Here is a 13,382-nt window from a genome sequence, read left to right as displayed (position 1 = left end):
AAACTAAAAGAGAATCCATAGTTTTAACAATAAATATTTATTTTCCATCACACAGTGTGTAACAACTCATTTTGGCAAATCTGACAAGCAGTCATAAAATACAAGTAGAAAAGACAATTAGATAAATTCTAACAAACTTTTGCTGTAACACTACACATTTTCACAAAATTTTAAATATGCAGTTGTATTAAACTCCTGTACTATAAGGCAAAAATCATGAACATATTCTTTCACAAATTAGTACAATCTTTCACATGAATCCAAACAACGGAAAAATACAAAAACTAATGTGCACACATAAGGTTACACACAAACAGCAGATAAACATCACCAATGTAGCGTGCAGTTAATGTCACTTAAAGTTCCTCATGACTGAGTACATAACCCTGTAGAAGGACATTGTTGGATCAGTGTAAAACTAAAATCTCATTCAAATGTAAAATACTTATTGCTTTCTTTGATGTAAGTCTATATGACTGTAAGACAATTATTCTGTATGTGGTCAAAACATTACTTTCATTACCGTTAAATCCACTACTCTGCTGTGATAATCTGTACAAAAAAGCTGGCACATTTTTACTACACATTGGCAATATTTGGTCATCTCATTCAAAATATTCGGACTCCTGTTGGCCAGTGAACTTTTACTATACACATAACCAACACTTCAAATTCAGGAAACTACTAAATTACCCTTGTTTCAAGTACAACACATTTAAAATCAGTTATAATATAATCTGATTATTCTTTTGTGCAAAACACAAAACACACTAATTCAGTCTGTAACAAAATAATACGTGATCAAAGTATTCAAACAACCATAACATAATCTGTCTTCAAGAACTTCTCTAAAACACAACTATCAGTCTTTTCTGTGCATTTATGTAAAGATTACAGACTGGGCGGTGGGATAGGAGCGGATGCTCCAGTGGTCATTTCCCTTAAGACCGATCAAAATGTTTGTTTGTACTGACAGTCTAGGAGGATCCATCTACATTGAGGCAGATGAATGAGGAAAGAGAATGCAATTTCATGGGACGCAGTTGTACAGCTCACAAATACTGTCAAGTCTGCAGAACGGATAGGCGTCGCTCAATACACTGCTTACCTGAGAACAACAAAGAGAGTGAAAACTTCAGATTAGATCAGGATAAAATCTAGGCAAGATCACCAAGGGAATTCATTCATATGTGATCTAACTCTGGCATTTTAAGCTACCATCTTGTGGCGTTTGTGTGTCATAGTGCTGTCACATACATTTATCTATGCTGTCAATGTCCTTTTGCTCTGTGATGATTCGGGACAGACCCTCCAACAGCAAAAGGGCTTTATGGTAGCGCTGGCCTGATGCTGTGCCACAATGGAACATCTCATCTAAAGCAGCAGACTGTACCTGAATGCATTAGGAACACACATGTTAAGGCTAAGATAAAGATGCACACTGGAGAATATAATAATATCAACATCCCCTGCTGTGAGGTGAGCTTACCATGTGCACACTGTGGCTGTAGATGAGCTTCTCAGCTGTGAGTCCATTGAAGCGGTCCATAAGCTTCTGTTTGTCAAGCAAGAAGGTCTGCAGCCGATGGTTGAGGGAGCGACAGTATGCTACACAGTTCTTGTACAATTCATTCAGCTTCCTGATCACTGCACAGAGGAAATGTATAGAAATACATTTAATTATTATAGTACATATAAACTGACCCTTATCATCATGCTTCAACATGTTAGACTACCACAGCACAATTTTTGAGACTATAACACCCAAAAGCTCTTGTTCTTCCTGAACAAATACAAACTGTACAGATTTATCTGACACCTTTTCAAGTCTACAAAAGATGAGTGCTTGATACTCAAAACCAGACATCACCTTGTTTGACTGTAGCAGAGGGAAGGAGTCGGCCTTGTTTGATATTCTCTTTAGCAGTGTGCAGTGCTGATGACAGAAACTCTTCAGCCTTCATATACAACACTAACTGCTCTGCATAGCTGAAATATACACATAAGAAACAGAAGTCATTCCCACAAAGATCTATGAAGGAAGGGAGCTAATGTACATGTTGAAAACAATGAGAGAAAGCTTCATGCCTCTCACCTCCATTCTTTACTCAGAAGGCTGATCTGATCTGTCACCAAGCTCTGCTCTAGAAAGGACACATCAGGACTGCTAATGGTATCCAGCCCTGGGTCCTTAGATGAAGCCAATTCCATAACACAGTGGGTAAAAGCCAAGGTGAAACGCAGGTCACTGAGTGCATCTGTATGAGCCTGCTGTGAAAAGAACATATACTGAAACTGGAGTCTACAACTGTACATTGCGTCTGTAAATTCAAAACAACCTGGAGGATTCACCTCACAATATCATCATAGTATTTGTCTGTACCTCCATGAGTGTATCTTCAGGGAGCTCTGGTGGGTGAAAGACCAGACTGCTGTGTGGAGTAGCGTCCATGGCTTCAGTCTCACTGTTTCTACGGCTTCCTCCATGGAGAAGGCGACTGTTAAGTAGCCAGGCTGAATTTATGTAACTCGGGGAGCCTGCATTTAAGACAAATACTGTTTAACACTGAGCAGATGAGACACGAGTAATGAAGAGAGCATGAGAGTAACAATTTAGGTTAACAATAATCACGTGGCTCTTATTATGTGTTGTTTTATTATCATTTTGATTAAAACACATGCACCTTAAACAAGTGCCACCATGTAATGACATAGGCCACCAGACTAATGTGAAGAATCATGGTTTGTTTTTTCACTTGCCCAATGTTCAAATGGTTTATCTCACAATTTTAACAAGGGCTCTCCGTATTAGAGATTTTTTTTCTTTGCTTTATTTAATAATTTGTCACACAGTAGAGAGAGACAGGAAAGGCCAGGGAGTGACAGGGGATTACATTCAGCAAAAGGGCTCTGGGTCAGAGTCAAACCCAGGCTGCTGCAGTAAGGGATAAGCCTTGATACATGGTACACACTCAACCCAGTGAGCTACCAGCGATCCCCTGCTTTAGATTTTTTTTTTTAATTGGAGAATTACATGTAACCTAATTTGCGGTAACCTAAAAGTGGTCTACATGAACACTAAAGTGGAGAAAGCAGTCCATAATTAAAATTCAGCCTCACTGGATCGCTTTTAAATGTACTTAATTAAGGACTTCCGAAAACATCCTGCAACACAAGCTAAAATAAATATAGCAATATTCAATGTGGTTAGAACACTTACCTGAGAACACCCTTGATGCCATGGTATCAGGAGGAGTGTTTCCTTTGGACGGAGAACCCATTGTGAAGACAACAGGAGGTGGGCTGTCTGAGCACTGAAAGCCTCTATGACAACCAGTAGGTGGAGCTGTAGGAACAAATAAGAAGAGTTCAATTCAAATGGCTAAGATGTGTTTCGAAAATGTGGTCCAGCTGAACTGCAGGCCAGTAAATAACAGGAGAAGGGCAGTGGATACCTAATAATAGGTGCCTTGTCACCTCTGCATGTTACAAACATACAGTAATACTTCACCTTGCCTCCACATTTATGTGTGTGTTTATTTCACAATAGACGTTGATGCCATTATTACATAAAGGTTTTACTTCTACTACAAGTACTTTTTACGTGTACCTGTTATATCCATGCTTTTCTCAGAGTTGAGGCTCTCGTCACTTCCTCCTTCCAAAAGTTGCGCTCCAAAGGCTGCTTTCAGTAGTATGTCAGACAACCTGCCTGTGCTCAGTGACCTGGACATTCAATACAGCCACAGACACCACAAGAGCATTTAATAATTGATCAGATGGCAGATCTTTTATATTGTGTGAAATCTCTAGGTGCCAGATAGCAGGTTTTCATCTTAATGCCCCAATTAGGTGCGGATTATTGACATAAAAACAAATTCAAGTTTCACTCTATTGTAATATGATTTTAGAGGATATTATTCTATTATCATATAACAATATGTGTTATATTAACAATAATATATTAATATTACGCTCTTGTGACCTTTTAAAATGGCCCTTTTTATTGGCTGATTTCCTCCTGAGGTTGGTCTGGGATGCAGGTGATGGGTCGTAGGACTGAAGGTCTGGGACTGTCCTGATTCGGTTTGGCATTCTTGATTGAACCTGTTGTTGAAAAGGATATGAAAGTTCAGAAACCTAATTTAATTGTTAACATGTATCTTGTTCAGTTAGGTAATGTCTGGTTTCAGAACACAGATTTTTTTTTTTACCTCTCAGCAGCTCACACAGTAGGTAAGCTGCTGAGCAGCATTGTGACACAAACATGACTGACTGATAAGATGGTGTGTACATTTATTTTTGGATGTCCTGTTTCTGTAATATATGGAAGCTCTAGAAGCTGACCTTGGGGCGGGATGTGTCCTGCATGTCAGGGGAGCCGAGGAGCAGTCCAGTTCTTGTGCTGAGCGGGAGAGTCTGTTCAGAGGTCTTTGGGGTCATTCCCACTGGAGTACAGAGTTTGATAAAGATTAAACCATTAGCAGAGATCTTCTTAGTAAGTCATCAATGCCCATAACATTATCACTAACACTGAATAAAACAAGTGCAGGTATGTTCTCTGGGTGTTGTCAAAAGGCCTGCATAAAAGTAGATGACTCAGACAGAGCGAAAGTGGGAAAATAAAATAACAAAACAACTATGTGAATGTACTGAACATGACATATTTCAGATGGCAGGATTTTCATAGTGATACAGGCCCAAATGGCCCTGTTGGCCAACAACTAGCGACACTGCACTGACAAATTCCCATGTATTGTGATAAACTGTAGGTGTGTGACTGAGAAAGATGCAACAAGAGCTCTGCCTGGCAAACACTCCCTAGATAAGTAAAACAAAAGCAGATTGAGATGCCAACCTAGAGGGGAGCACTGCTGTGGTTGGGCTCCTCCAGTTTCCAGCCTTGGGGAATTAATGGCAAATCCTGGACCTGGAGATCTACATCCTTTACATTGTGGGGTACTGCCAGCACAGCAGAGTGTGATCCTGAATGACACAAAACATTGTCAGACAAAGGCAGAAGAGAATGGGGTCATAACAAGACACTGAGGTGGTTGCAGAGATGAGACAGCTGAGCGGCTGTACATGCCTGGTGGGGCTATGCAAGCCGACAGGTTGCAGGTTCTGTTTGATGCGCTGGTAGTTTTGGATCTGAGTTGGGACAGGAATGGGACCAGACTGGCTGCACTTACAGCCAACAAGTTCAACAGGCTTGCTGCATGGATGAGAGAGGAAGCAAAGGAATTAGACACAGTTAAGAGTGATTTTCAACCAAAAAAAATATAGCAGTGCAATTTATAAAAAGTTAATGTACATTTCTAAAACCATCATTTCTCACACTGCTCAACCTAATCATCTATTTCAGAACAGTGATCTTCAAACCACCACAATCTAAACTCTTCTGGCTTTCTCTTACCTGACAAGCTTGGAGGGAGAGTGTAGCAGGGGAGGTGGTGGAGGTGTCTTTGCTGCAACTACGGCACCTCTCTCAGCCTGTAGTGAAGTCCTAAAGAAAGACATTTGTCAGTGCTGTCTAGACAAAGTAATAACATTTACTAACATTAATTTTGCATCTTCAGACAAATCAGTTCTGCGGTTCCTTTCTACAGCAGAACTGTAGCTTCCCTATAAGTAGGTTCCCTGTAAGATGGTGACTGTCACTGTGTTTTTGTACGTATCAAAAAGCAGATATCTGTCTCTTATACCCAAGTTTATAGCAAGAATTTGAGTTGTGAATTTATGTGGATTGAACCGCCGATCTTTCGATTAATAGGCAACATGCTCTACCTCCTGAGCCACAGTCGTAGTATTTTGTGCTAACCGCATTTAAACAGACATGTTTAAAATGTGTGGACACCACATAGTACATCAGAATTTCACATATTCTCAACAATGATTACCTGATACTGATTAACGGACATGATATTGTGCACCCCAAGGAGTGACTACTCACCCACTGTATATCAGGCAGCTCTCAATGGGTGACCCAACTTCCACCTCACATGTATATTCACCTACAAAGCAGTAAAATATAAATATTCAGATTCCTTGTGCTGATGTGGATAAAAGATATCTACAGCGTGAGGCTTTGATGTCTTACTGGGAAACTGGGCAGGCACCATGACGTAGTCTTCTGTGTAAGATGAGGTGTTTTTACTGTCGTGATTGGCTATTTCTTTCAGCAGGAAGACGGGGGTGTCCTGTGTAGGGGAATACCGTGCTTTGGGCTGAAGACGTTGCATCTCTCCATCGGAATGCTAAGAAAGCGTAAAATAAAGTACAATATAAAATAAAACAATAAATTACAGGGGAAAATACAATAGGAGTGTTCTGTATTCATTTTTTTTAAATTTAAAATTCACATCTTTTACCTCTCTAGCTCGCCATCTTTTACATTTTTTTTTAAACATTGACAAAAGAAGGGTGTACATACTTGAGGGGAGGCCAGATGGGATGTGGAGGAGCTGCTAGAGGAACTGCCTGAGCCTGAAATGGGGTAGGAAAGCACTGGCACTGGAGAGCCTGTCAAAAAAACAAAACAACATAAATGTGCTTGTGTTAGGACTGTTGTGTTTGGACTCCAGCTACAGCACCTTTATTGATTCTAAGCTGCAAGCAAGATACATACATTTCTTTGTGGACAAGCTTGTCTCCAAGAAGGGATGGTGGAAAAACTCATCTGTAAATGTAAAGATTTATATGTAAGAGAAGCTTTTAAAAATGTAAATATGAAATGAGGTTCTGAATGTTAATTGGCAGAGGCTCACCAAAGCTGATCCGTTCTTTATGGTTTCTCTGCAGCAGCCCAAACAGTAGGTGTCTTAGATTACTAGAAGTCTCCTTTGGGATGCTGAGAAAATACAAAAGTTTCCAAAAATCATTGAACAAACCATAATGCTGTTGAACAATCCTATACAAGATGTATGAGAGGAACCATGACTTCAAGTCAGATTACTAGATTGGCTCACCTCACTAATTTTGGATATAAAATACAATCCAGAAAGAGGAGAAAAACATTTTAATCTCAGCATTTTGTTGCCAACATGTGGTGTTAATAAATTATATTTAAGTCACTTATGTTTCATAAGCTCAGAGTGAGCTATAAAATAGGTGAATCTTTAATCTAATTTATGGTTTCAGTGAAAGACTTCAGGGCATCATGACACTTCGAGTCAGTACCGTGCATGTGTGTGCACGTCTGTGTGGAGCTATGTGGATCATGTGGAAAATGACTGCCGCACAGGCCACTAGCTGGCAGCTCGGAGCAGGTTATATATAGAATGACTAGAAAACAACAAGCCACGTGTCCTCACACACAAACAGGGTCTGTCTTATCACATGGCTTTATCTCTATGAAAAGATAAGCATAGCCATAGCCAAGAGACATACACAGGCTGGCAAAGTACACCATGAGAACAGTGGGCAAACAATCTATAAATCCTTTTGAACACTTTCCAGGTCCAAGTTAGGGCTGGACAATAACAATAATTATCGCAATATAATATTTTTCAATACATTTTCAATAAATGTTTGATTGTATTGACTGAATCATACACAAATTTGGACTTTTTTTTATTAAGATGTTTATTTTGTTGAAGAAAAAGGACTGAAAAAAGCTTTTACTTAATTTTACTCATGCATATTTGTTGACAAAGAATTTATCATAATTGTTTTGAATGTTCTACCTCAGATTTGTGAAGTGATCCACTCAAGTGTTTGTCATGTTCTGACCATTAAGAAGAGTTTAAAACCACAATTAACCATCAGGTTTCTTCAACTTTCACTCAGGAGCAAAAATCAGCCTTTAAACTCGAAGGAAATAACAATTTGATACTTATTGTGATAATTATCGATATCGAAAGATATGAAACTTTTTATCGTGATAACATTTTTGGCCATATCGTCCAGCCCTAGTCCAAGTTCTGAACATGAGAGATTCAGCATTCAAAATTAAATTTGTCAAGTGATATCAAGGCAGAGACACTGAGTTTCACAGAGTAGGCCGGACACTATATTATCAAACATTTGTTAGATTTTCAAAAATCAACTGTGTGAGAGTGGCTTATCCAGAAAGGTCTAGAATGATCAGCCCCCAAAGGTGTCTCTTGTTTCTTCCACATTAGGATTATTGTTCTGTGTCAAAGTCATTCACATACATGCAAACGTGAGTGTAAGCACATGGCAGAATAACAGTCACCCATCAATCAGCAAACTGAGGGCAGAGGAGACAGATCTCCCTGTGATGCATGTTTACACCGTCAGCCTATGTGTGTGTGTGTGTATTTTGCGTGGTGTCATCCAGGGGTGCACTGACCTGGGTAAGAGGGTCCTGTTGCTTTCATAAAACAGACGGAGCTCCTGTGGTGTGCTGGCCTGTACACATGAATGAATGATAGTGAAAACTTTAACATTATTACAAATATAAAAAACATTATACCACAGTGCATATAATCCAAACATAAATGATAAGTGGAATGCTTGGAGATGCCAGCTTAGCCAGCTAAGTAAACATCATCATAATCATCATCATCATCATCATCAGCAGCAGCTGACCTCACACTGACCCTTGGAATTATCTCAACTCACTAACCTGCTTGGATGATATGAAAGTCTACCTGCCTCTCTCCTATTCCCAAAATACTTTCATGGAAACTGCAAGATGAATAACCTCAATAGTTACAAAAGGTCAAATGGAGTATTTCTTCTTTAACTGCTAACACATGGGGCTAAAAATGGATTTCAGACAAGGAAGGGACCAAAGAAGAGACAAAACATGCAAGTGTGTATACATAGAACCAAACTGAGCAAACAGTTCAAGAGGTTCATCTGCGCAGCCACGTGAACAGTAGAAAGTAATACCGAGGGTTGTGAAACAATATTTACTACGGGTCCAGGGAAGTGGCTCGCAGTCATTTCCACATGCCCTCCATATGTAAACAAGGCTCTTTCCTAACAAGCTGTTCCAGCATTTTCCAACTACTCCAACACCGGAGAGAAGGGAGAGCGTCACTAAGCAGGCAGGTGGTTTTTAAAGGGCTGCTTTGGTGGTCATGTCGTTTCTCTGTGTGAAAGGGATGCCTCATGTTCAGTTTTATATTGTCAAACACTCATGTTTTGTCAGACTCATCCCGTCTTTGTTCCTAGGAGCTAAAGCAGAACAGTTTCATAAATGTTTAATGTAAGGGACCTTAGCGAGCATTTGTTTGCAAATTGCTAAATCCATTTACCTTAACACCTAGAAAGAGTGATGTTTTTGTATCTGTGTATGCGTGTCTTTGTATGCTTTGAAGTGCAACTCACGTGAAATGGCGCCTTTCCAGTCAGACACTGGTACACAATAGTCCCTATGCTCCACAGATCAGCCTTGGCATCGTAGTTCTGGGACATGATGACCTCAGGAGCCTGTGTCAGGCAAACACAGATTACAGCTTAGAGACACAGTGACATTACACCTTGTTGGCACGGGAAACCAGAGTAAGAGGCTTTTACACTCACCATGTACATGGGAGAGCCACACAGTGTGGCTGCCATAGTGTTTGTCTGGAGATGACGTGCAAACCCAAAGTCAGCTAGATTGTGAGAGAAAGAAGGTGAAGGACAAAACAACTCCACTATCTTCTTTATACCAACACATTTTTACAGACATACTGTGCATTCAGATCTTCTAATACTCTGCCGAGTAAAGTCATTACCGATCTTAATGCAGGTATTAGTGGAGCTGGACCTGCGCCCCTCTCGGTGGCAGAGCAAGATGTTCTGGGGTTTGAGGTCTCTGTGAAGGATGCCTTTGCTCTGCAGGACCTTCATGGCCTGAGCGATCTGCTGCAGGAATACGCGGATGGTGTCCTCACTTAACGTGCCTTTAGCTGAAGGGTCAGAGTAACGAAATAAACAAGATGATCCAGGAGGACGTTAGCATGGCAGAACTTTGATTAAAATTAGCCTTTTAGCATCCAGATCAATTAGTTGATTAATCAATCAACAGAACATTAACCGTAACTAGTTTGACAATTGATCTCTTATTCAAGTCACTTTCTAAACACAAATGTCAAATAATGACAAATGACAAATAAATGTGAATGTGTGTCAAACAAGATATTTTTAGATTTTGGATTGTTGGTCAGACAAAACAAAAATAATGAGCTTGGCCTTTGGGAAATTGTAATGAGAATGTTTCACTATTTTCTGACATTTTATGGACCAAATTCTTAACTGGGAAGTTAACTAACAGATTAATAATAATGAAAACAACTGTTAGTTGCAGCCCTTGATCTTAGTTACAAATTGTATTTACCTTGTTTGTTTTTAACACATGATGTGAGGTGAAGATGTTAACACATCAGCGTCACTGCTGTCATACTTCGTGGAAGAGAATTTTGTTTACGGTGGGGCTTCAATTGGATATTAATATCAAGCCCCACCCCTCAAGTACATCTAGTATTTCTACCTGCAGTATTTTTCCACCGGATGAGTGAGTGACATCAGTGCTTGGTGAACTCTGCCAAGTGTGACTGGCTGGTTGTGCCACCTTGGTAGAGAAGCAGAATGGGCTACAAAATAAGAGACGCTGGCACGGCGGCAGAATCAGACCAGCGTTCCAGCCTAGCATTTAAATAGACACATCGACACCAACAAGGACGTAAATTTAGAGTGAGATAACTCAACTCCATGCCCTCAGCCGCGTCATCATATTTTGAAACAGGGTTTGAAACTTGAGGCGGGGGGGAGATTTTCAACGTGACAGTCTAGTGAGAAAAGTTTTTCATCATTCTGAGAATTTAAAGGTGTTGAAATCCCAAGGTACACAGAAGGCCAAGGACATAATAAATAAAAGCTGGGAGTTGTTTTTTTCCCCCACTCATTTTGTACCAATCTCTACATAATTTGTGGGGAAAACTCCCACAAGCTAATTCTAGGGGTTTAATTATATCTGGGTTAAGCACTTGGGAGTATTAGTGATAATTTACCTACTGACCTGTCGTAACCATAAACCTGAATTCTATGGCCGTCTGCTCTGCTTCCTAAAAATCCTATTATTCCTTCAAAACACTGAAAAAGCTCAGCCAAGCCTCTTAAACACCCAACGGACCTGCCAGAACAGTAAGCTGGTCAAAACATGTTTACAAGTTACAGAGTTTACTAGTAACTTACTAAAGTAAGTGATCCTCTAGTGTAACAGTGAAGGGAGATGTGAGTGTCCACTTTTTTGCTTTGACAACAGGTGAAATGTAAAACTTTACAGTGGTGAGACAGAAACTATAGTAAGCCCTGCATGATGTAGCAAACTTACAGTGAAGATACTCTGCTAGGTCGCCTCCATTGCAGTACTGAAAAGACGAGAGAGATAAGTCTTGATAGAAGCTTTGACAATGCGGCCTTGTAAGTGAATGTGATTTGCATTCCCATTTCTCCAACAACCTACCTCCATGACAAGATACACACATCCTCCCATTTCCTGTTGATAAAACCAGATAAAATGATCAATGGAATAGTAACTGAAATACAGTAATGGTATGAACCAGATTAAAAGTTACTGGATTCATTTATTTCACATAGAGAAATGTTAAATTGTGACTTCTACCAACAATCTATCTAATCTATCAGTGTCTTATCAGCTGTGCACTATTACATTATAAATGACACCAGCTCATTTCTTAGACTAAGCAGGACTCTTTTTTTGGCCCGTCACTAGCTGAGCTTCTTGAAATTCTGGGCCACCTGACAACAGCTAACTCGGGGGCCTGAAACTTTAACCCCGTCATGGTCCCCATCTAGCACTGGGCCCACTGAATCAACCAGGACCCCTCCCAAATTCGGTACCCTGCTTCATTGCCAGTGAAAAGGTCCCAGAGCGGAGGTGACACAGGCTGGGGTAAAAGGGTGAGAAGTTTAGGGTGTCAGTCCCACCTGACTTCACTGGGAGGTAATGAGTGGGGGAGCAAGTTGCGTTTGTCTTTGACGTCACCAAGTTAAATCTATGCCGGGTAAATTCACACATTGCTGTCTACAAAAGACTCATGCAGCCTCACCCAGTGAGTGTATCATCTAAAGTCATTAGCCTTGTGTGCTGGTGTGTGCCTGCTGTGAGACACTACTCAGACTGTGTGTTTTATAAGCCATTGTTTAACCTGCTGCACCCTGCCATCTGTTAGAAATAGTGAGAGATCAGCTCACCCGTCTGGCAGGTGTCAGTAAGGGGAGGAGAGGCAAGAACGCACACACACACACAAACTTATATCCAAGCACACAAACTTATATCCAAGGAAATGGTTCATGTGCTGTGCTACTGTATGTGTGACCTGTTTAAAAGTTTAAGGATATTTATTTAGTCGATGACATACAGAGGAATCAAAGAAATAAGGGTTCAAAGAAAAGGAAGGACCTCTATGAAAAACATAAACTACAGCTCCACTTCAGATCACTGAGGGTGCTAGCGAAATGAGCAAATGGTGTTCACTGTTGTGTCAACATTTGCAGCATGTGGCAGCAAAGTCTACACTAGCAGTGCATGCGTGTGACAAGAGGGGGTAAACCATCTTTACCTTATAGTCAAGTAGTCTGACAATATTCTCATGTTTGAGTTCCTAGAAGAGGTTGGAAAAACATGTTCAGTTAAAAAGGTCCAGAAACGCAGAATTTATGGCAAAAGTGAAAGTGTTACCTTCAATATTTTTATTTCTTTGCCAAGCAGAGAGTGTGATTTGGCCAAGTTTTTCTTGTTGATACACTTCACAGCAACTTCCCACTCACGCTTCTTTAAAGTTAAAAAAAGAGAAGAAGAAGCAGGATATAAATACACCAGCCATACTTTTATCAACAATGACATACACAATTATCTCACATATAAAACCTACCTCTTTGTGTCTGCCTTTGAACACAACTGCAAAGGCACCGTGACCAATCAAGTCTTTCCTGTTGAACTCAAACCTCCCAACAGACTCCATTGATGATAACAAAAAAATAAATAAACGCGTTAAAAGTATCCGAGCACGTTCAAGAGGCTGATTTTCCAACTGAAACAGACGTACAGTCCAACGACACTTCCCTCGTGCCGGTATATCCCATTTCACTGAAGAAAAATACTGTTTTCACACGTGACAAGCTTTATAATCGCTGACAACATTGCGAAGTTTCTGTCAAAACAAAAAGTTAAAACAACGTGCGTAGGAATAAACCACTGTAGGCTATGTAAACAAACTGTTAGCGACCCGCTGTCTTTATTTAACGACTCAAATTAGTCCCTGTAACTCTCCTAGAACCGGCTGAAGGTAAAAGCTCACGTTAGTGTTGTTAATCGCTGTTTGTTTTCAGACACTGAGCTCAGATATTATTGTCTTCCTCACCTTTCTGCCCATAAGCTCGAGTTATTCATATCCCACGGC

General features: G+C 40.2%; 1 protein-coding gene across 2 annotated transcripts; it reads right to left on the bottom strand.

Moving 5' to 3' along the window:
- Positions 1 to 28: 28 nt before the first annotated feature.
- Positions 29 to 13,367, bottom strand: ulk1a (unc-51 like autophagy activating kinase 1a). Of its 2 annotated transcripts, none has more exons than XM_046035929.1 (27): positions 12,855 to 13,367; positions 12,662 to 12,754; positions 12,543 to 12,584; positions 11,423 to 11,455; positions 11,291 to 11,327; positions 9,693 to 9,866; positions 9,496 to 9,569; positions 9,301 to 9,402; positions 8,315 to 8,373; positions 6,768 to 6,850; positions 6,629 to 6,679; positions 6,434 to 6,522; positions 6,101 to 6,257; positions 5,954 to 6,014; positions 5,417 to 5,506; positions 5,090 to 5,215; positions 4,859 to 4,986; positions 4,348 to 4,448; positions 3,986 to 4,107; positions 3,611 to 3,726; positions 3,221 to 3,346; positions 2,384 to 2,538; positions 2,096 to 2,268; positions 1,871 to 1,989; positions 1,490 to 1,647; positions 1,258 to 1,393; positions 29 to 1,108 (listed from the first exon to the last, which is right to left on the bottom strand). In XM_046035929.1, the coding sequence occupies exons 1-27, from the start codon at positions 12,942 to 12,944 to the stop codon at positions 1,065 to 1,067; spliced, it is 2,739 nt and encodes a 912-aa protein (XP_045891885.1). In that variant the 5' UTR covers positions 12,945 to 13,367; the 3' UTR covers positions 29 to 1,064. The 2 variants fall into 2 exon arrangements, with proteins under 2 accessions (XP_045891885.1, XP_045891884.1); XM_046035928.1 differs by having other exon boundaries at positions 2,096 to 2,271; positions 12,855 to 13,366.
- Between the last annotated feature and the right edge of the window lie 15 nt (positions 13,368 to 13,382).

This window comes from Micropterus dolomieu, linkage group LG21, assembly GCF_021292245.1.
Source record: "Micropterus dolomieu isolate WLL.071019.BEF.003 ecotype Adirondacks linkage group LG21, ASM2129224v1, whole genome shotgun sequence".
NCBI lineage: Eukaryota > Metazoa > Chordata > Actinopteri > Centrarchiformes > Centrarchidae > Micropterus > Micropterus dolomieu.
This window is presented reverse-complemented; position numbering and strand designations above follow the sequence as displayed.

What these genes read in the sequence shown, in the direction of transcription:
- ulk1a (XM_046035928.1), bottom strand. Translation starts at nt 12,944, where the DNA reads ATGGAGTCTGTTGGGAGGTTTGAGTTCAACAGGAAAGACTTGATTGGT. An exon ending in CTGGAAAGGCGCCATTTCAC is followed by an intron (nt 8,374 to 9,300) that starts GTGAGTTGCACT and finishes TCATGTGTACAG; the next exon opens with GCCAGCACACCACAGGAGCT. An exon ending in GAAAAGCATGGATATAACAG is followed by an intron (nt 3,347 to 3,610) that starts GTACACGTAAAA and finishes TTGTTCCTACAG; the next exon opens with CTCCACCTACTGGTTGTCAT.